At 26.4% G+C, this 23,586-nt stretch overlaps 1 protein-coding gene across 1 annotated transcript in view; it reads left to right on the top strand.

The window, feature by feature from the left end:
- Nucleotides 1-443: 443 nt before the first annotated feature.
- The window catches only part of LOC135925485 (endoribonuclease Dicer-like), a 45,039-nt gene continuing 21,896 nt past the window's right edge, over nucleotides 444-23,586 (top strand). The window contains exons 1-13 of the mRNA XM_065460835.1: nucleotides 444-559; nucleotides 602-764; nucleotides 809-939; nucleotides 982-1,554; nucleotides 11,852-12,116; nucleotides 12,278-12,389; nucleotides 12,704-12,868; nucleotides 13,245-13,407; nucleotides 17,815-17,969; nucleotides 18,119-18,405; nucleotides 20,545-20,678; nucleotides 21,017-21,196; nucleotides 22,467-22,674. Coding sequence (XP_065316907.1) covers nucleotides 476-559; nucleotides 602-764; nucleotides 809-939; nucleotides 982-1,554; nucleotides 11,852-12,116; nucleotides 12,278-12,389; nucleotides 12,704-12,868; nucleotides 13,245-13,407; nucleotides 17,815-17,969; nucleotides 18,119-18,405; nucleotides 20,545-20,678; nucleotides 21,017-21,196; nucleotides 22,467-22,674 — 2,620 coding nt within the window. The 5' untranslated portion in view covers nucleotides 444-475. The remainder of the gene's footprint in view (nucleotides 560-601; nucleotides 765-808; nucleotides 940-981; nucleotides 1,555-11,851; nucleotides 12,117-12,277; nucleotides 12,390-12,703; nucleotides 12,869-13,244; nucleotides 13,408-17,814; nucleotides 17,970-18,118; nucleotides 18,406-20,544; nucleotides 20,679-21,016; nucleotides 21,197-22,466; nucleotides 22,675-23,586) is intronic.

Here is a 23,586-nt window from a genome sequence, read left to right as displayed (position 1 = left end):
TAATTTTCAAAGATATGAATATATCTTTGATTTTTTTTATAATATAGAGTCTTCTTGAGAGAGAACTGGATACACACATCTAGAGTACTTATACCTACAAAAATATTTTATATTTTTTGCCCCACCCCCATACACCACTAATTTTGATAAACACAGTAAAATGGCCCTTAACTCAACCACCCCATCCCTTTGTTTAGTTAAATGGATTATATTTTGATAATATCCATTTAGAAATAAATATTTTTATTTTATATATTTATAATAATATCATCATTAATATATAAGGCATTAAATAACGAATAATATTTTTTTGTTACCAATAAACTTATAAATATTATTAATAAGTGCATAACCATCAGAAATTAAAAATAAATTAATATTTCTATTTTGTTTTTGTGTTCTAAATCGATTTTAAATTTGAATTCTTCAATGTTTTAAAATTATTTTGCATAATGTCGCACCAATTTTAAATAATATGATAGATACCAGGCAAATGAAATCTGACATAAAACACCAGCCAAATCTTTCTACTACGGATTTTACTCCGAGATCATATCAAGTATTAAATTTTATTACGTTTATTTAATATACTTGTCTCTAGTTGGAATTGTTATCCAAGTCTAAAAAGAAAAACACTATAGCATTTTTAAATACGGGAACTGGCAAAACCTACATAGCAATACTCCTGATTAAAGAAAAGTCAAAAGATATTAGGATTAAATGGGAAGAAGGTGGAAAGAGGACATTTTTTATTGTCAATTCTGGTATGTATAATTATGCATTCAATTATATAAAAAATTGTTAATAGTACCTTTGGTTTATCAACAAGGAAATTATGTAAGAGAACATACAGATCTTAAAGTTGGCCAGTTTACTGGCTCAATGTCAGTTGATTTTTGGAAAGAAGATCAATGGGAATCACAATTTAGAAAATATGAAGTTTGGATCAAGCATATTTTATATTAATTATTAAAATTTAAGGTATTGGTCATGACAGCTCAAATATTTCTAAATATATTAAACCATGGCTTCTTAAAGTTATCAAAAGTAAATTTGATTGTATTTGATGAATGCCATCATGCTATAAAAAATCATCCTTATAAAAAAATTATGGAATTGGTGATGGATGAAACATTCTGTGAATCAAATCATAGGCCCCATATCCTTGGGTTAACTGCCAGTGTCATTAATAATAAATGCCATTATACAAAAGTTGGTGAAAATGTAAAACATTTAGAACTAGTCATGAATAGTAGTGTTGAAACATCACTAAATTATGAAGACATATATAAATATAGCACTAAACCAAAAGAAATGATATATATATTTGAATTGAAGGCTCATCCTTTTCATCAATGGTTGGATAAATATGTTATTTCATTATTGAATTCTAGTATCAAAACACTAGTATTTTATGGCTTGAAGGATAATCTTGGCAAAGAATTTGCTGCCGATGATAAAGAGGAGCATAGGAACAGATTGTGCATTCACATTACTATACTCAAACAATTGATTAATATAGCATTATTGTATGGCCCCTGGTGTGCATTAATGGTAATAAATATTTTAATTTTTCCAGATATCTTAAGCATAACAAATGTATACAGTAGATAAAAATAAAATTTCTGGTTTATCAGATTTAGATAAAAATAAATTTCCTGTTTTATGAAAAATTAATAATATAAGTTATCACTTTAGTTAAAAATCATAAACTGATAAGAGTTATGTATACATTTTTTTAAATCATACATGGTAAGGTGATAGTCTAATATGTTTTCACCACATGCACAGTAGACTAAATTTTAGGAATTTTATTAGATAATTTTTACATGCTTCAAAATAAAATTTAAAAAAAATTTTTTCTTTATTATGATTTGGTTTATTTTTATATATGAATTACAATATATATAGTAATGAGATTAATTTTTTTTAAAGTAAAATCAAAAACTATTAAATAATATTGTCACATTTTTTTCTTTATTTCAGGGACCTGGAATCAACCAGAATGAACTGCTAAACCTTTATAAACCTTATATCTTAATTGTAACCGAATCAATATAATTATTTTTTAAAGGGGTAAAAAGAACCTTTATAAAAAAAGTTATATTAAGTTGAACCAGTTTTAGCCAAAATAAAAAAAATAATTTTACCTTTTATTACATTCTTTTCCTTGTGGTGTATTGCATATTTTACCATATCTACATTATTTATAATTATTAAATGATAAAATATTTGTATAATATCCATAAGAAAAGTATATATTAATTTTTCACTATAACTTAAATTGATGCACAATCTTTTAACTTCCTCATGCAGTATTAGAGCATTCCTATTTCATATATTTTAAAATATCTAAATAACCAATTTTTGATTTAGTTATATTTAATTAATCTAAAGAATTATCAGTTTTTATATATTGGGAATCAAAGAAATTTGAATATCCAAGGTAAATTTCAGGGCTAAAATTTGTATTGCTATTAGAAAATATATGTTCAAATAATGTCTTTAGAAATGAGATATGATTCTTATATATTTTTTTATATATTATTCATAGATACTTATAATAAAAATAAATTAATTTCATATATTTTATAGATAAACAATTTAATTAATAAAAAGTTTGAAATTATCTTTTTGTTGAGTTTAAATAATGCCCTAAGAATATGTAAATTGTTGGATGACCTCTTTTAAGTTATATTCGAAATTTTAGCTTGATAATTATTATTTTTAGAGAATGTGATTTAAATTACACATTTTTTTGCCATTAAATATTATTTTTTAATTAAAACCTAAATTAATTTTAATATTTTTTTTATATTTATAAAGTCAATAATTGATAATTATGCATGATCATCTCATATCCAGTTGAAAGTTTAAAATTACTACTTCAGCTAATTTTCTGATAACTTCTTTAAAAATTAGTGTTTTTTTCCAAAAAATATTAGAGGTATAGATGGCGCTATATATAAACGTTTTATTACAAACAGCTTTTTTTTTATCGATTGGAACAAGTTTTTAGGTATATTTTAAAAATAAATATTTATATGGATTTTTTTTAAAAATGCACATTACTTTTTAAATGAATTATATTGCCTTAATATGTTTCTAAACTATAAAAATTTTTTTTTTTGCATTAAAACATTTTCAGCGCCATCTATATGTTAATTATATACTCGCGATATTTTTTGAGAAAAATATTTACCCGCGCTAATTTATGAATATGAAGAAATTATTAGATAATGCATGACAAAACCTTTCAATATTGACTTACCTATAAATATAAAATTTAACATTATTTTGATTAAGTCCTTAATTAATAACTAATTATTTAACAGTGAAAAAGGGTAAAAAAAAGTTTATTTTTATAAGTAAATTCCTTTTATAAATAATATTACTCTAATGAGCTAAAATTTCGTTTGGCTGTGAGATTATTGATTTGAGATAGGACATAGACTGAAAGCTTGCTAAAAACGGTCTGGATCACATAATTGAAGTCTGATCTTCTACAAATAAATTATTAAATTAACTTCCCAATAAATATAATTAGTAGACAAAATATTAGAAATCTACAAATACCAGAAATTAGAGATAGGTTTAACCATAATTTGTGTGAAAAGGTCATTAGATTTGAGGACATAACCCTATCTAAAATGGTTGAAGAATGCTGGTTAATGTTTAAAGAAGATATTCAGGAAGTGAGCAGGGCCTTAACAAATAACAATGCCCCGATTAGGAATGAATGGATATCAATGACAACTTCAATGATGAGTGAGGAGCTTCGCTGCACAAATTACTTTGATAGAGAACTATGGAAAACCATCCAGAGGTCCTTAAGGAGTGATAGAAGAATCTTTGTAGCTAGGAATGTCTTTGAGGTTAATGAAGATATGAGAGTAGGAAGACTATTTAACATACTCAATAATTTCTGCAAATCAAAATTTTTTTTTTTTGAGAATTACCATCGATATGGTTAGAGAACAGCAAAGTTATATATTTTCAGGATGATCAAATGTCCCTATGGACAGAATGAATGTCTTTGAATCTAGAAAACCCACGATAGTTTTTCCGGAACAATATACTACCTTTCAATCTGTCCCATTTTACACTGGCTGAGATATCTGCTGCCATAAAGAAACTGAAAAATCATAAAGCTCCTGGACTGGACAATATAATGGGGGAACAACTGAAAGCTGCATCAGACGTGATACCACGTTTTCTGCCCATTATTTTTAATAAGGTATGGTCTTCTGGGATAACTCCTAAAGATTGGAACCTATCAATGATGTGCAATTTTCCAAAGATCCCTAATCCCATCAACTTTCGAGATTATAGGGCTATAGCTCTCACCTCTATTGCGTTTAAGATCTTTATGGTCTTACTTAAGACACAAATTCTACACACATCACATAATCTTTTCGTGAAATACATCTGTGCCTACCATCCAGGCAAGAATATCATGGAGCCTTTCCTTACTCTCAAAATTATAATTCAAAAATGTGATAAATAAAAATTACCTTTTCTTTTTACCTTCATTTCTAATTCAATTGATATGAACACATTCTCAATTATTGATAGTAATTATCAAGGCTTACATTAAAGATGTTAAACTTAAAATTAGTCACCACCCACCCTTAAAGTAATTAAATTATTTTTGCAGTTCTTGGGTATAGGCTTTTGTTTTGCCCATTTCTTTTTGTCTATTAGCCTATAGACGTTTAAGTAACAGTTCTCGGACTGTTGCACGTACAAGTACGTGCGGCTTGCCCACAAACGTGTGAAGGGCTCTTCATTTTTCTCCCCTTATACCAGTTTGATGGATTTTTGAGGAAAACCTAGCGTAGCTCTGTTGTATCCACAACCAGAGGGCGAAAACGCTTTTATCACGTAAGATACGAATCTTACTGATAGCAGGAAAATCGCTTTCCGAACTTTGGATCTGTCCGTGCAGGACTCGAGTATTTATTAGCCATATAATAAATAATTATTGATAGTATTTTCCTAAAAGGATAACAATCTGCAACTATTCGTTCTCTTCAGAGAAATTATATCTACAAGAAGAAAGAATAAATATTATCACTCAGAGCTATAGTTGGGGTAGAGTTATCCGTTTTTGATGATTTTTAGATGGCTATAAAATGACTAAATCGAATTCTTTTACCTCAGCTTTAGGTACTTTTTGAAATATTACTCAACTTTGAAAAAAGCATAAATTAACTCGTACCTCAACGCTTAACTGAGATTGAGCTGATTTTTAGTAGGGTTGGTTAATACAAATCAAGATTAAGATCCCTGTTTAAATCACACACTGATTTTATTTAAAAATGGTTAGATCAATATTTTTAATACAATTATAGTGAAAGAATAAGACTTTGATTTTTCCAAAATAATTTTTCTTGTAAAATACTAAATTGTACTAGATATTTTATATGAAAAAATATTATATTTTGATTATTCTAATCTCAATGTAGTAAATTATTTAATATTATAGATTTAAATTATAAAACCTAAATAATATTACTTAATATTTTTTTTCTTATGCTGTTAATTTAATACTATATCTATTTTAATCAGTTTGTAAATAAAAAATAACATTCCAATAAGAATAGATAACAACACAAGTATTATCTATGTCCTTGACATTGATAAATGCATGTAATTGTTTAAAATGAATTTACTATCTGCTGAAGCTTTTGAAGATGCAAATAATTGTCTTTCTACGATTTTATTCTGAATTAAATGTTCCTATTAACACAATTCAATTTTTTGTAACGCTCATTGTTCTAAATATTTTTTAATTTGCTCGCCCGCCCACCTCCCATTGTTTAAAAATCTTTTAACTTGCTAGCCGCCCACGGGTTTTAAAAAAATTTCCGCGCCAATCTTATAAATAATTATCTGCCGCCCAAATTTCATGAATTAATTGTTTGGGTATAAGTTCTTTATTTTATATATATTTCAAACTTATAAAATATTATTTATTTTTTCCCAAAATTCTCAAATTCACCCGCTCTTGTAAAATTATTTATACCCATTACTCGTCAGATCAGAATATCAATTACAGAGGGCCCGACCTAAAATGCTTATACTTATGTTATGATTTAAATTTATTCAATTTCCCTCATAATCAATCTTCTATAGGAGAAAAGAAATATTATATATAATTTGTTTTGAATAAAATATCAAATTATCCTAAAAATAAATTTTTTGGTTGCAAAGCCATAATTTTCAAATTGCAAGAGAAGTTTGGTAAAAGTTTATATTTTGCTGGAGAAAATTTTTTTGCGACCCCCTTTAGCATTTTAACGTTTTTAATTTATAAAATAATAATTTTGAGAAACAATTAGTATTTTTTAAATAAATAAAAAAAATTAACGCTCCTAAAAAATCATTCATTTAGGCCGGGAAAATATAAATAAATAAAAAATAACAAAAGGATTAAAATTGGTCTATAAAGTTAATTTTTTTATTTAGTGGTAATTGATATATCTGCAAGCACTGAAAATTTTAAAAAATATAGTATTACAGTGGAAAATCAGACCACCTTTTCATACTGACGATCTCGTTATGATCGTACTTCGTACCCTCGAGATATATTTATCATGAGAATTTTATAATTATACAGAAAAAAAAATATTGTTCTAAAATGGAAATTTCATATTTTTTAATGATTAACAGCCATGCCGATCCGCAAATTTTTCTCCGATCTGATATTCATAAAAAACCAATCTGATCCTGATATTTGTATTTTTTATTTACCATCTATCTTCGAACCATTGCCATAAAAATAGCAATATTTTCTATTTAAAAACAACTAACTTCACGAATATTTAGCCTATTTTGTTTTCTTTATTCTCCAAAAGCTAATAATCTCATTTAAAATATTTTCAATGTTTATGTGTGAATGTAATGTTGTTAAACAGCTCTATTTAGCCGATTTTAAAGAGGGCGAAATCGAGATGTTAAGACAAAATTACATTTATCTTATTTAAAAGATATAGATAAAAGAGTTGTCAAAGCAGAAGTTACATATGTTTATCATTATATAACACAATTTTCGCTATTTATCAGCATATTGCAGCTCAGCCTTTTACAAATCAAACTAAAAAATTGCTTCACATTTTCATTGTAAACACACTAAAAAAGCACAGCTATTGCAAAATATATTTTTGGACCCTTTTTAAAAAAAGATTTAGTAAGAAACAATTATTTTCCCCTAATTTCGCCCTATTGGGTTTCATATTTATTTTAATATATTTAAAAAAAATAAAAATAAATTAGAGCTGGAAAGAAACAAATTAAAAAATTTCATTTATTTTTTAACTTTCAAAATAAAGTTTTACATAATTAATTTAATAAATTATAAAGATCTCAAAATAGAACTGATAATCAAACTAAAAATTTAGTTGTTTTGAACTTTCAAAATGAAACTTAATCAAATTAATTTAACCAGTTAAAAATTTAAATAATAAACAATAATACTAATCTAAGAGTCATTTTTTATCTTATATATTGTTGCTACATCTTGGTGGTGGCTTTAAAAACATTTTTAAATTTTGAATGGATTTATTATTATTAATTTTTTTTGATATTTTATGAACATTAACTAAGTGCCTAAAAAGTTTACTTGTACTTATATTTTTACATTTTATTTCATAACTAAAATATAAATTATATATAAGTAAAGATAAGTCTAAAATTAAAATAAATTATTGTGAAAATGGATTATGTTTATCCGATTCTTCTTCATCTTTGTTTCCCAATTTTAAGCATTATTGTGCTTTTCTTATTTTCATTCTTCAAAATAAGATTTCCAAAGTACCTCCAGACAAACTTGATTTATGATTAGTAGAGAGAGTTGTTATTTCATAATTGTAGGTGGTTTAAAAGGTGCAAATCCATAAAAATAATAAATATGTATAGTTTGTGGAAATGTAATATTATGTAGAAATGAAGATATACACTATTCTATTATATATAGCAATAGAATACAATTCATATTTTAATTTTATTAATGTTAATATTTAAATAATAATTTATCATATAAATATAATTAAACAGCATTCTAAAAATTATATAGGCCCCACCGCCGCCTGATCTCAATCGGTGGCTGGTTCGGTGTCGTTTCCAAGGAATGCGATTTTTGCTAATCCAATGTTTAGTCAATTTTTCAGATCGAAGTCAAAATTATGAAATTTGATCGTTGTCACATATTACATTAATTTTAGATTTATATATTAGGAAAAGACTCATGGCAGCCATCTATGTTCCACCGGCAGCCATCTATGTTCCACCTTATTAGGGAACAAAGATGGGCTAGCTATGGATGAATTATTATAAGATATTTGAGGTGGATTTTTATCATGGGTTGTTAATACTAGGACGACCTTTTTGGTGATTTTGGCAAACTAGTTTAATTTTACCTTTTCGTTCTCCCTTTAGGTCTTTTACAAGATGGATTCAAATTATATTGACTAAATCTTCTCTGAAAAGAAAAATGCTTCGCCTATTTCAGTTAGAAAGGTAAAATCAAAAGCGAAAATTCTAATTTCCAACTAAAACAATCCTCTTTTATATCAAAATTTAAAAAAATTCGGTTTAACTAATAGAAAATTAATTAGAATCGTCGTCAATAGAATTTTGTTAAAAATATATTAAAAGATACAAATAATCTTGCTATATAAACTATATATATTTTTATAACTGAAATTTAAAAAAAAATTGTTCGTGGGTGCGGTAAATAGCTAAAATTAAAATTTTTGAAAAATAACCCACGCTTAATGATACAACTCGTATCGTAATTATAACTTTAACACCCCAAACTTTTAATGCCTATAAAAGTTTTGCAAACATAAAGTTAATCCGCAGATAATCTTACAGCGTCGAGCCTATTATGAAATTAAAATTTTTATAAAGGTTGTGATTTTCATAAACAGAAAAATTAAATAAACACAATTAATTCAATAAAACAATGAATATTAAAAAGTTAAAACATTATATTGTTTACTGTTTCATAAAAAATTTGCCCCTTTCTCATAAAATTTGAGAGAAATTATATATTTATAACACGCGTAACTAATTAATTTAATAATTTTAAAATTCGAAATCCATCCATGTATCAATCAATCTTTATAGATTTAAAACTAATCAAACATTTTACTTGTTTTTTTTAAATTTATAATTTTGTGATTCCAACTAAGCATTTTTATAAAAAGTTTTTTTTTATTTATAAAGTAACAAATGCTCTTAGTATCATAAATTACATTTTAAATTATACATTTTTTAATTCTTTTTATACTCGATTTTTATGCCGACTTCTAATGCAACTTTCTCCTTTGATAATAAAATTTAAATAAATAATTCTCCATAAAAGCACCCCTTATAATTTTATAAAATGTATTTAACAGATTTACAACAGTTTGTTCTGCTTCTATTTGAAGTTCCGGTCCCAGAACTCATTCTAAATAGGATAACGTTTTTTTATTGAAATAAAATACATATAAATGATCCATCCATTATAGAGATCTGCAAAGCCTGGCTCGTTATGAATTTTTGCACATGTTTTCCGGCCCGAAATTTTTATAAAAAGTGAGGTCTGGCCCCTTGAATCCACCCCGATAGTTAAACTTTTTAATAATAATTTTTAGCAAATTTCATTTTTATTATCTATCTAATCTTTTTTCTAATGTCAATTTAAGGCTTTTATATCTCCTTTATAGCAATCTTTTCTACTACAACCGTTTTATAAATCAATTATGTTTGATACCTATTAGAGATCTGCAAGACCCGAGACCAGTTTTAAAAATTGAGTTCGTGGCACTTTCAATAGTTAAAATAATAAAAAATTTAAAATAGCGGGACAAACGCGTGAATTTATTCAATCAAATTACAAATTTAACATCTTTATTTAAACATTTTTATATTTATAAAATCAAAAAGTTAAATATTCTTATCTTTAGAAATAAATTTTGCGAATCACAATTCTTATGAAAATTTTGCCTTATCATTAATTCAGCTTCTAATAAATTTAGCGAAGAACTATTTAATCGCCAACATTTATTGATTAAACTAAATTTTCTCTCCTACGCATTTAAATAGGGAATTGAAAATACAAATTACGATATTTTTATATTCAAGTTGATAGTTATCTACAATTCGTCCAGAATTATCGAACTTTAATATATCATTTAATGACTTTTAGATATTTATATATAATATTGAAATTTCTCAATATATTGGATAATTGTTTTTATTTTTGAGCTATCTCTTTGTATGCTTCAATCTGGTCAATGTCTGAATAACGTAGATTTTACAATCGTCCCGTAAAATCCTTGCTCTGAGGCTTTATTATGCCAATCATATCCTCCATAATTGATAATAAGCCGATTATTACAACTTCATTGGATTCAAGTATTTTTATTTTATCAAGTCATAACATACAGTGGGACCATACCTAAATAGGCCTCTGCTAATTGGTCTTCAAAAAATGATTGAAGGATGTTTTAAAGAAAAAACGAGTGAAAGTCATCCTGCAGGGACATTTTTTATGAGATCTGCCCATACAATATGTCCATTCATAATTTTTAAAGTTCCTTCACCTTTATTTGTTTATCTATTAAACTCATTATATCACTTCATTGTTATTGATTCAATATCAAATGGTAAAATATTATGCCCTTTTTTATCGGCATTATGTGGCATATAAATCTTTTAAAATGGTCTTAAACTATTTTTTTGCAATTGCAGTGCTTTTTTTAGTGTTTACAATCGAAGCAATTTTAGAGTCTGTAAATATTGATTTGTAAAGAGTTGAGCTGCAATCTGCGGATAAAAACGAAATTGTGTTATAGAATGACAAATATATGTAACTTCTGTTTAACCACTAATACATCTCTTCTATCAGATATATTAATTATCTGTTGAATATTTTGAAAAATTATTATCTTTTAAATAAGATTTTAGCATGTCAATTAACATCATATAACCTTCCAAAGTCTTGTAGTGATGACGACTAGCGTTTTAACTTGCTATTTTATCCATTGTTCGAAGAATTGGTTTATTTTTTAAACTCATTACTTCATGACAGATTTGTTTTAAAAAAAATATGTTTGACCTTATTTTTACCCTCCCACCCCCCATTAACTATTTTAATTTGGATTACAAACATGATTCCGAAACTTGATTAACTTAAGTTGGTTATTAATTTAAATATAGATATCTTGCACTGTGGACAAGTGCATTGAATATATTAATTCACAAAATCATATTAAAAAATTCGTAACTAATTTATGAACCAATTCAAATTAAAACAATGGGGGTGGGGACTCGGCGGGTAAAAATGCGGTCAAAATATTTTAAAATGAATAAATCTGGCGTATAGTTAGAAGTTGGATTTGATTTAACTATTCTAAAAAAGTAGCGTGATATGCTCCCGCCACATATTTTAAAAGTAGCAAAGTTACTTCTACAGCTGGAAGTTAAACGTTCTCCTAACAACTCTGATTATATTATCTAAATTTATTTTGATTAGTAGATTATCTTAAATAACCTTTTAATCGTGAAATTATCATGGTTTTTGGCTATAAAAAAACGAAGTTGATATATTTTTATCTTTGTTCCTTTTCAAATAATTAAGATATACTTTTTCTTTTATATAATATTAAAATAAAATTCGCCATTTATTTATATATCTAGTGTTTTACCAAAATACCCTCACCAAAAATAAAAACGAACTAAGATAATATGTATATGTATGTCTGGACAACATAATTTTAAAATGATTTATTTTATAATTTAACTCTTTCTTGGACCGAGTTGATTTACACTTGATAATCTACAACATGATTAAATTTAGGCTTCCAAAATTCTAGCTAAGGATCTCCATAAAATGCAAGCTAGATGCGAAGAGTTGGATATCAAGGACGCTTTTTCTTACATAGCCTCCATAGTCAACAATATAATTATAAAACTAAACCATATAACTAATGATACGCTATCTATGAAAGAACTTCTTTTATTGAGCACCTCTAAATTGCAAACTTTGGTTAAAATACTTGAACTTCATGCCTGTGACGATGCAGACGAAAAAAATAATAAAACAGAAAATAAAACTAAAGAAAGTTAGCTAATTTATATGCTCTATTTTTAAATTAAATTTGCGGTTCTTCTTAGCTAATTAGGTGCTGAAAATTGTTTTATTGTATTTTTAAAGAATTCAATTATTTCATCGATCTTTATATTATAATAACTATTACTCAATATGTTATATTTCTTTTGACAGAGAAAAACAACTTTACGGCCATAATATTTGTCGAAACCCGGTTCACTGCTATAATACTCAATTTGTTTCTCAACACCGTCGCTAAACTTAGTCACAAACTATCCTTTATCAAGTTATAATTACGCTCTATGATAAACTTAATTTCTAAGAGAACATTATATTAATATAGTGAGACATTAATATTTCCTATAAAATTTACCCATCTAGTACTTAGTGATTGAAATTATTATATTTTTTATATGGTTTTAACATTACATTTATTCTTTATAATGAGTTAAAATTAAATTCTCATTATTCATTATATCCTGAGACAATCGATTTAACCGTTTATTTCAGGTATAAGGTTATTAAATAAACATGCTTATTATTTGTATAATATATATCTCCAAACTATTAATTCTCAAATTAATCTATTAATAATTTTAGATCAGGTTACATAATAGGTCACGGAATGCAAAGCCAGAAGAAAATGTGCGAGGCTGCTTTTATGTTACACAAATCCCAACAAGATGTGCTCACAAAGTTTAGACGTGGTGAATTAAATATACTTATAGGAACCAAAGTCATCGAAGAAGGCATCGATATACCCAAGTTTGTTAAATTTATCCTAATAAAGTGACGGTATATGTCTTATAAAACTGTTAATTTTTTTATCACTACGTTTAATTCGTTGTTTCATTTAATAAGTATTGCAGGAATATGCCTATGGCCTTATTTATAATGGACATGATGAGACTTTATAGCAGCTGACGAAGTTATGAATTAAGTATTAGTCAGTATCATTAAAAGATTTATAAACTCTATAGGTTTATTGCGTCAACTATAAATGAAGCCTTATATAAAGTCTTTTCATTTATTGCTTAATATCACATTCATGTATAGGACTTCTTATTGCTCCTTTAATTATTATTACTTGACTCAATCAAACCTTTACCTAAAACTTATAAAATATGTTTCCTTGAATTAGGTGTAACTTGGTAATTCGTTTCGATTTACCCCAAAATTTTCGTTCCTACGTTCAATCCAAGGGCAGAGCTCGTGCTGAGAATTCCCATTTTTTGCTCATGGTTGCTGACGCTTTTAGAAAAACTCTTTTTGCAGATTTGCGGGATTATTCTAAAATCGAAACTGTAAATATTTTTTTATTTTAAAGCAAAATAAAATAAATAATTGGTAAAACACTTAACCTGGCAAAAACATATAAGAAAAATTAGTTATCCCTTAAATATAAAACTAATTTTAACGAATCCAAATTTATTATATATAACCTTTAAAAAAATTTTTAAAGTGTGTGACAAAACTATCTACCATATTTAGTTAAATATTATATTGTTAATCTTATTAGAGTAATAAATGGTAAAATACTTAACCTAGCAAAAATATAGAAAAATTAGTTATTCCTTAAATTAGTGAATCCAAATTTATTATAAAAAATTTTAAAGTGTGTGACAAAGATTTATCTACAGTTGTATTATATTGTTATTTGGTCAAGCTAATTACCATGATATGCAATTGTTTATGTTAATTTTTTATGCTTGAATTTTGCCTAAATACTTCTATCTAAATCTATTTGAGAGAACATATTAGATTTATCCAGGACTTAGAACCTAACCGGAACGAACCGTTATAATTTTCGGAACCGTAACTGAACCGTTATAAAAAGCGAACCCAACCATTATAAATATTTTTGAATAGGTTTAAACCCGTTCATTTGAAAATAATTTGAAATTATTAACCAATTGAAATTTTAATTTTCATTGTTGGCAATTTAAATTCGGGATTTGTTTTCAAATTAGAATTTTTTTCACAATTAAATCGCCATTATCTCCATATCAATCTATATGCCAAGTTTATTGTTTTTACTTTATATACTCAATTTAATAGAGATTAGGCAAATTACAAGTTAATTAGATATGAAATAATCCTCACGGTAAATTAAGTAAAAAAAATATATATTAAAAAGATTTTAAACCGAAAAGAACCGTTATTAATTCTAAACCGAACCAAATCGATATGAATTTCTTCAAAAAGAAACCGAAATGGAACAAAACCTTTATAAATTTTTAAACTGAAAGCTGAACCGCTATATTTAACGGTTTGAAGCCCTGGATTTACCTCATGAGCTTTATTTTTACTTCATTGCTTTGTACAAGTCTAATACAATATTACCTTATTTTTTATTATCTAGTATATAGCTGTTTACTCCTCTAATAATTATTTTTTATATTTATTACCAAGGACCCAGAGTGAACTAGAATGAACTGCTAAACCGCTTTATAAATATGGGTAATTCCATGACAAATCGACCAGCGATTCGGCCGACCATCTCAAAAATGGATGAAACTTGGCATGTTAGTTATTTATGTTTTAAATGTTAATAAAATCAAAATTTTAGAGTGCTAGCTCAACAAGATCCAAAGATATACGCCTTCAAAGTCCAAAATCGCGAAGTGCGTGATTTCATTAAATCTTATTATTTTAAAAAATATTTAAGATAGAGTTATAAATTATATATCATTTTATAGCCCTTTAAATTTTACGTTGGAAAATATTAAAAAAAATTAAAAAATTAACATTGTTAGGAAGGGAGTATTTTTGGGTGTTAATATTCACTAAAAATGTTTATTACCTTTATATTAAACGATTTAATAAAAAATCTCGATAGCCATTTTTGTTTTTTCAATTTTTTTTGAATTTTTATAAATAAAAAATGCAATATAGATGGCGTTATATTAATTTTCTTTTATAATATAATTTTTAATAAAAATATGAATAATAATATGATTAAAATTAAAAAATTAATTGAGTAAAACAAAAATGATGTACTGGGGCGATATGTAAGCACACAGCCCATACAGATATTATTTTATTGAAACTATATTGTAATAAACATATTTTAAAATTTTATACACTAACAATGTAAAAATAAATACCGCTTGTTTTAATCTTATCCCATTTTGTGCTCATTAATAGAATTTATTGAGACGATAATTTGTAGGTATGTCCTGTCACTGTAATAGGATCTACTATTGTTATTATTTGATCAATGGGTAACCATATCTTTTCCGCAAATGTGTAAAAGAAGGATGGTGATGGTCCATGGGGATGTAAAAAGGAAATATGTATCTCCTCAGTAATTTCATTCTATTTTAGTACTTAACCAAAAATCGTCATAAACACATGTTACGCAAAAGACAAATTATCGGCATTTGAGATATTGTTAATTTGAAAGTCCTCTGCATATGAATATATTTTTTATTTAAGTTTACTTAAACTCAAAGGAAATACAGCATGTATTTCCCGAGTTTCTGGAATGGGACGAGCTAAATTGAATCTTTCTTGTAGTTTAATCTCTTGTAAATTTATTGTTCGTTGGTTATATATGTAAAATTTACTGATGGCATGTTTTGTTTTGAAAATTGATATAAATCAACTGGCGTTAAAATGTGTCCAGAACTGATGCGCTGAAGGCTTGAACGTGCTGCTAATCTTTTTAATGTTCCGTCAAGGCCGTCACATGGACCTTTTCCATGGACTGTAGCTGAAAAATGCCATTCAGCTGCTACACCAAAATCTGATTCATGATAACACGGATTTATAAAAAATATTCTGTTTTTATATTGCGCAGCTGATCCATCAGAGCACTAATATATTTTGTTTGGATTTTTGCTGAATTGATTGATCAAAAATTTTATCATTTTAGTCTGGTATAAATGTACTGCAATAACATTATGTTGAAGTGACTCTGATATTACCATATAATTCAGGTTTTCTATATTGCCCTTATTATAATATGCTATCATAGGATGGAAAGTGGCTTGATTATTATTCCAGTGGAATCCTTGAACAGTGTCTTGGATTATAAATGCATAATTTTTAAAGAAATCACAAATTATCTTAAATTCATTTGGTTGTAAAAATTGTTAAGTTTTGAAATATATGATGATTGATTGGTAGCGATGTTGGAATAAAAAAATAAAATAAGCTGATAAAATCGTTATTTTCAAATAATAACGATAGTAGATCCACAACAATGAAATAAATCTACAAGCCTTAGGAATTTCTATTAATAAGCGCAAAATTATAATGGTTTTGAATATAAAATTTTAAAATATGTTTATTTTACAATATCGCGTCAATAAAATAATATCTGTATGGGTTGCCTGCTTACATATCGCACCAGGACATCATTCTTGGTTATACTCAATTGATTTTTTAATTTTAATCACACTACTTTCATATTTTTAATAAAAATTATATATTATAAAAGAAAATTAATATATCTATAATTTTTTTATTTATAAAAATAATAAAAATTCAAATAAAATTAAAGAAACAAAAATGGCTATTGAGATCTTTTATTAAATCGTTTAATATAAAGGTAATAAACATTTTTAGTGAATATTAACACCCAAAAAATATCTTCCTAACAATGTTAAAATTTGTTGATTTTTTTAAAATATTTTCCAACGTAAAATTTTAAGGGCTATAAAATGACATATAATTTGTAACTTTAACTTAAGTATTTTTTAAAAAAAAACAAGATTTAATGAAATCACGCATTCACGATTTTCGACTTTGAAGGCGTATATCTTTGGATCTGGTTGAGCTAGCACTCTAAAATTTTGATTTTATTAACATTTACAACGTAAATAACTAGCATCCCAAGTTTCATTCATTTTTGAGATGGTCGGCCGAAAATCTCGTTTTTTGGTCGATTTGACACCCATATCTGAACCATAACCAAAACGATTCAATTATTTTTTGAAGGAGTAACCTTTATAAAAAAGTTAAACTAGTTTCAGCCAAAATAAAATAAATAATTTTACCTTTTATTGCATTCCTTTTCTTGTGGTATATTACATATTACCATATCTACGTCGTTATTTATAATTATTAAATGGTCAAAATGTTTGTTTAATATCCATAAGATGTATGTATTAATTTTTTACTATGACTTAAATTTCCACAATTTTTTGTCTGCTTCATATAGTATTAGAGCATTCCTATTATCTTATACAAAATATCTAAATAACCAATTTTTGATTTAGTTGCATTTAATTAATTTAAAAAGTCATCAGTTTATATATATATTGTGAATCAAAAAAAATATGAATGTCCAAAATTTTATAAACTTGCTCTTATAGTACTTGCGTTTCCCCTTACACAATTTCATTTAAGTGATGGCAATAATTTTAATAAATAATATTTATAATTAGAATCATATGATGGTGTTGCTTCAATAAAAGTAATTTAGTAAAAATTTCTAACCATAATGAACCTTTATAAACCTTTACAATTAGCTGAACCAAACCGAAACTTTATAAATTTTTTCTGAACCATAATTGAACTGTAACCATTATAATTTTTTGCATGCTGAACCGTAAATCAAACTTGAACCGTTATAAATAAAGGTTCAGGTCCCTGTTTGTTACACATTAATTTTTTGATAAATATACATTTAATTGTATATTTTTTTAAAAATTAAAATTTTTCTCCCTAATCTTTAAATCAAAATGTTTTAAAATATTTAATAGTCTCTCTCGAAAAATTGCAACAACAGAAGTGGTCCAGCTGAGGAGGAAAGCATTAAATTTCATAAATTAGACGAATTGCTCCCCCCTTATCAACCAGAGTTTGGGGAAGGAAAACCAAGAGTTACCATGACTTCAGCAATCGCCCTTGTCAACTGGTAAAGATTTAAAATTTATCATCTAATTGCATATCCATTTATTGTCCAAAATTACATTTTTCCTCTTATGCACTAATCTATAAAGCGCTCAGGTTATCATCCTTTTAAATTAGACACATTTATTATCATTTATTCTTATAAACACATAGGTATTGCTCCAGACTTCCTAGTGATGCTTTCACCAAATTTCACCCTCATTGCAAAACCAGGAAGATCGAGATTCAAATGAAACCTAGCACTTCCTCTCAACCCAAAGATGAAAAATCTGAAAGCATCCTACAAAAACCCATGCCTACAATTTATAAATATCAAACGACCTTGAAGCTTCCCATAAATTCTGTCCTTAAGATGCCTATCATGGGCCAAGCAATGGACTGCGTTAAAACGGCCCAAATGGCAACCGCTCTCAAATGCTGCGAAATGCTTCACCAAGCTGGTTTGTGGATATTATATTGTTTATTTTATTATGTTATTTTCCAATAAAAAATACAATTTAATTATATATTATTATTTTAATTTAATGAATATATTTTCTATATTGGAACTCTATTAGAATGCACTATATTTAAAAAATAAATCTATTCATGTAGGTAGTCTTGTTAAGCAGCTCGATTTTTTAAAATAGCTAACCCAATATTTTAGCCAAAAAATATTATCAAGCCTGGAGATTGCTCATAGATGATAAAAAGGTTTGGCTCGAAGCTTGCACTATACTTTTTGGCTAAAATATTGAGTTGGCCATTTTTAAAAATAATCCAGCCATTTAACAACACTACATGTAGGCGATGTCATGGTATGCGATTTTGTCATGTGATAACTAGGTATACAAACTAAACTTGTATTAAACTTTTTTCCCTGAACAGAACCATTAGAAAGGTCTGGTAAACGGTTTTACTTTTGATATATATTATTAATAATGAGTTATGACTAGTGCTGTAAACGTTACTTCAAAAAAGCAGCATTACTCTTTACTTTGAAAAAATGAATGCCCGTTACTAGTACTAGTTATAAGATATTTTTATAATAATTTTATTTATTTTTAACAATTGATTTTCAAAATTTTGATCAGATAAACAAGAACGCTTAGTGCTTTACATGGATTTTGCTATTATAAACAATGTTCATCTGGCTCAGAGGATAGGGTGGGAGGGGGGAGTATGTATTATATTTAATAAAAAAAACTTAATTGTTGGAATATATTAAAAATTAAAGAATAATCTTTAATGAAATTGTGGTCTTCAAGTCTGATTTTTTTGTCAAGATCTTTCTCAAACCTAAAGTAATTTAAGCTTTCCTCCTTCCTTGACCTCTTATTTTATCCAGAGTGAATGAATTATTGTTGATAGTATACATTCGTCTTTATAGATGCGCTCGAATCTATTGAAAATATATAATCGAAATATAAATTATAAACAATATTTAACTGTATACCTTTCTATGTCTTGCAGGATTGCCTTAATAAATGGCTTACAAAACTAAATATTTAAAGACATTTTTTAAAGTTTTAATATTATAATTATCGTGGGAGTGAAATATCCCAAATGCATTTATTCTTCGCTCTAAAATCGAAAGAATAGTTACAGGTTCCATAAATTATAAAATCATATATATACATATCATAATTTTTAATTAACACTAACCTTGCCATTTTCTGAAAATCTCTGTAATTCGGATTTATCATAATATTCGTCAAATTTGTGGCCATTCCCCTTAATAATACAATCTATTAATTTCACGGAGTTATAAAAAGAGTTCTATCTTGTTATAATCGGTTTAATCAGGTATCTTTCAATCTTTCCTTAAAAATGGCCACACAGTTTGAAGTCTGCCCATGTTTATTCCACAAATGAGGTTAAAATAGGGACACCCTTACAAAGTGTAGAATTTGTACCTTTATTTTTCTTTATTGATGAAAATTAATTAGATTAACAATCTCGTTAAAATTTATAATAAAGGAATTTGGTGGTTAATCTGAATTAAAACTCGGCCTAAATTATTTATAAAATTTAAAAAATAAATAAAATATTTTTTTTTCCATATTTTTTAAGAAAGAATTTAAAGTAACGTTTTGATTACCTATACTTCAAAAAGGAAACTCGTTAATCCTCATCTCTGGAAGAAGGTGAAGAATAGCGTTTCCTTTCTTTAAAAGAGGTAACGTTTATTTTTGACGTTACATTACAGCATTAGTTTTGACTGATATTTATATTTTGCTATTTGACGGTGCCAGCTACCCAAGTTGGCATATTGAAGTGTTCTCAAACATTAAATTTATTATTTTTTATATAGATAATATATAATTAAGAGAATTTTAAAAATATTATCTGTGGCTCAATATTTGAATAGTTGCTATCGTGACAAAACCCTATATTAACAAAGAATGTAATGTATTATTTGACTTAAAAAGAGTTGATTCTTCATCCTTCAGTTCTTTATAAAAAGTTTTTATTTATATAGATATTCATGATGTTAAAGTTGTACAAATTTTTTGGTCTTTTATAACACTTCCTGAATCTCACTTATGTTTTCATTATTAAATTAGTTTTTCCTTAATTTTATTTGATTATGATTACAGGCGAATTAGACGACCACCTTTTGCCTCTTACCAAAGAAAGTTACGTAATCGAAAGGGAAGAGTTGGCGGAAACTGTCCCTGACGGGACACCATTACCTGGATCCACAAAACGAAAGCAACTATACTTTAAAAAGGTAGCTTTTTAATTAACATATCTGAAATACCCATTATTTTGAAATATTTATAGATATATATTTTAATATTTATATATCGATTTTTCATAAATGGAAATCTAACACTTCGAAATTATGTACTTGCCATAAACCCCCAAATCATATAAACTATTTCTTAAATTTTAACACCAATGTTAAATAGTAATCTTTGATTTATTTATACTTTAAGATTTAGAATTAATTAATGTTAAGACGGAGTTATTTTAATTTTAGATTTTTTTCCCCGCATAATACCGATATTTAAAAATCGGTGTAATCATACAGAAAAATTTGCATCTTGTATTGATTGATTCATTAAGATTGCTCAAAGCTTAAAATCGGCTATCCCTGTTGCTCAACAAAAATGTTATCTCTACGCCATGGACATGCATTTGAATGTTCCCACACCCAAAATTCTCAATACACACAAAAGAAGGCTCTATCATCCAGAAAATTATCCAAAAACACTGGCTATACTTACACGTAACCCGATACCATTGGTAATTTAAAAATGCATTTCCAATTATTGATCCCTCCTTTTTATGAGCGATATTAAATTCTTTTAATGTTTCTTTATATGGGATTCATATAATTTTTTATTTTGATCTTCATTTAATTAATCAAAATTATCTGCCTATGGTATTAATAAATAGCACAGTATTCATTATATGGTACTCATTATAATCGCTATTTTTGGTTTTTTAAAGATAATATTAATCGTGGTAAAATTATATTTGAAATGACAATTTAACAATTTCCTATTAATTTTCATCTAAATTATCAAAATTATTTGCCTTTAATATTAATTTAAAATATCACACCATTCATTTTAGGGTGCTCTGTAAAAGATATTTTGTAAGGAATATTTTTTATAATGACCGCCAATATTTTTTTAAGTTAAAGATTAGCATGCAAAGATGATTAATGATCGGTAAACTTTTTAAAGATATTTTTTACATTTCTATCAATTATATGTATATTTCTCCTTATAAATATAATTTTACAGAAGAGCATCATCAAAAAATTTTAATTGTAGTGATAACATTTAAAAAATGTGCTGCATAATTCTAAAAAGTTTGTTTACAAGACGGTTTTAACCTGTTTTAAAGGTTCAAAATTATTTACTAGTGTTGTAAACATTTCTAAAAAAATTGAACGTGTTCAACGTTCATTGACAAAAATCAAACACGTTCACTTTTAAAAAAGGCGCGTTCACATTCATTCAGAATTTTATGATAAATTTTTTTTTAAATAAATAAATACCTTATATTTTTAACACAGTATATTAGGCATGTTAAGAAATTATATAGTTTTACTTTGATAATATAATTATAAATACAATGTATAGCGAATAAATAAATATTTTTATTTATAAAAAAATTTTCTTATTAATTTTTAATAACAATTTTCAAAATTTTTTCCTGATAGACAGGAATGCTTGGCAGTTAATACAGCATTAGCTACGCTAAAAAAAACCTGCTCTACAGGGGCAGGTGAAGGGATTGCGGTATTATACTTAAATGGATTCATATTTTAGTTATTCTTAAGTAAAACGGCATCTGACCATCACTATTTTTTTATGACCTTGATGTAGAACTTGGTTTTTGGTTGATCTATTAGTCATGTATGATAAAGGCCTGACATAGGGTTTAATTAATATATCTGCCGTTTTCATAATGATAGTCCTTAAGTGCCCACCTCTAATTTACCCTTTATCAAATTTTAAAATATTATTTACACATAACTAATCCAATTATTTCTTGTTCAAAGATTCCAGTATTCCCATTATACACTCGGGCAGGAGAAATAGTTATCACAAAAAGGCTAATTAGTGACGATGTAATTTTAGAAGAATCACAGTTGACCAAATTAATAAATTTCCACGAATATATCTTCCATAAAGTGCTGAGAATAACTACCAAAAATATTATATTTGATATGGTGTCGGCTCCTTACAATATTCTTATAACAATTATCGGTATATAAATTTTTATTTGGCTTAAGAAATATTTGAGTAATTAAGTTTATTTTAAGGTACTATATTTAATTATTTTTATCGGGTATCATGATGGTTATTAGGTAGGGGTATATAATTTTTATTTTCCCGTTTAAAGCAGCTTAAAAATTAAATCCACATTTTTTATAAATTCGATAATTTCCACAAATTGAATATTTTTTTAATATGCAATTTTTTTCCCCATACCTTAGTAAAAATTTATACATTTATTTTATTAACTACTACCCATATTTTTTATTTTCCTGTTAAAACAGCCAAAAAATGTAACCCACATTTTTGATACGATTCGATAATTTCAACAAATTGCGTGTTTTATTAATATTCAAAGGGATTTTTTTGCCATACATTAATAAATATTTATTATATATATCTATTGCTTCGGCCACCCATATATGCTTAAATTTTCAAAATATATAATTTTTTAATTTTATTTTATGACCTAATATATATGATTGTTAATGATATACAATGCAAAATTTAATATATTTTGATAATCTGGAAGGGTTGTTTTTTATAAAATAGATTTCAAACATGTTTGGCCACTAGACTGCTCCCGTTCAATGCTTGACCATCTTCGATTATTTCATATTTGTAAATTTATTTTACCCATGTTCCATACAACTACTTTAACCATTTTAATATAAATTCTAATTTTAATGGTACTAGAAAGCAACATCTGGTGAAATTCGACTTTTAGCTCATCAACAAAGATTTTAAAGCTTTAAACATAAACCATTCAACTCTCAGGGACATAGTAAAATACTGAACATCCAAAACCACAATAAAATAGAATGTCAATAAAATCATAGGATCACAGTAGTGTTGTTAAACTCGATTTGAGCCCAAAATGTTTTTCTTAAATATGGGCTAACC

The sequence above is a fragment of the Gordionus sp. m RMFG-2023 genome, chromosome 2 (genome assembly GCF_954871325.1).
Source record: "Gordionus sp. m RMFG-2023 chromosome 2, tfGorSpeb1-WG-v2, whole genome shotgun sequence".
NCBI classification, from domain to species: Eukaryota; Metazoa; Nematomorpha; class Gordioida; order Chordodea; family Parachordodidae; genus Gordionus; species Gordionus sp. m RMFG-2023.
Note: the sequence above shows the minus strand (reverse complement) of the source record. Positions and strands in the feature narration are given on the sequence as shown.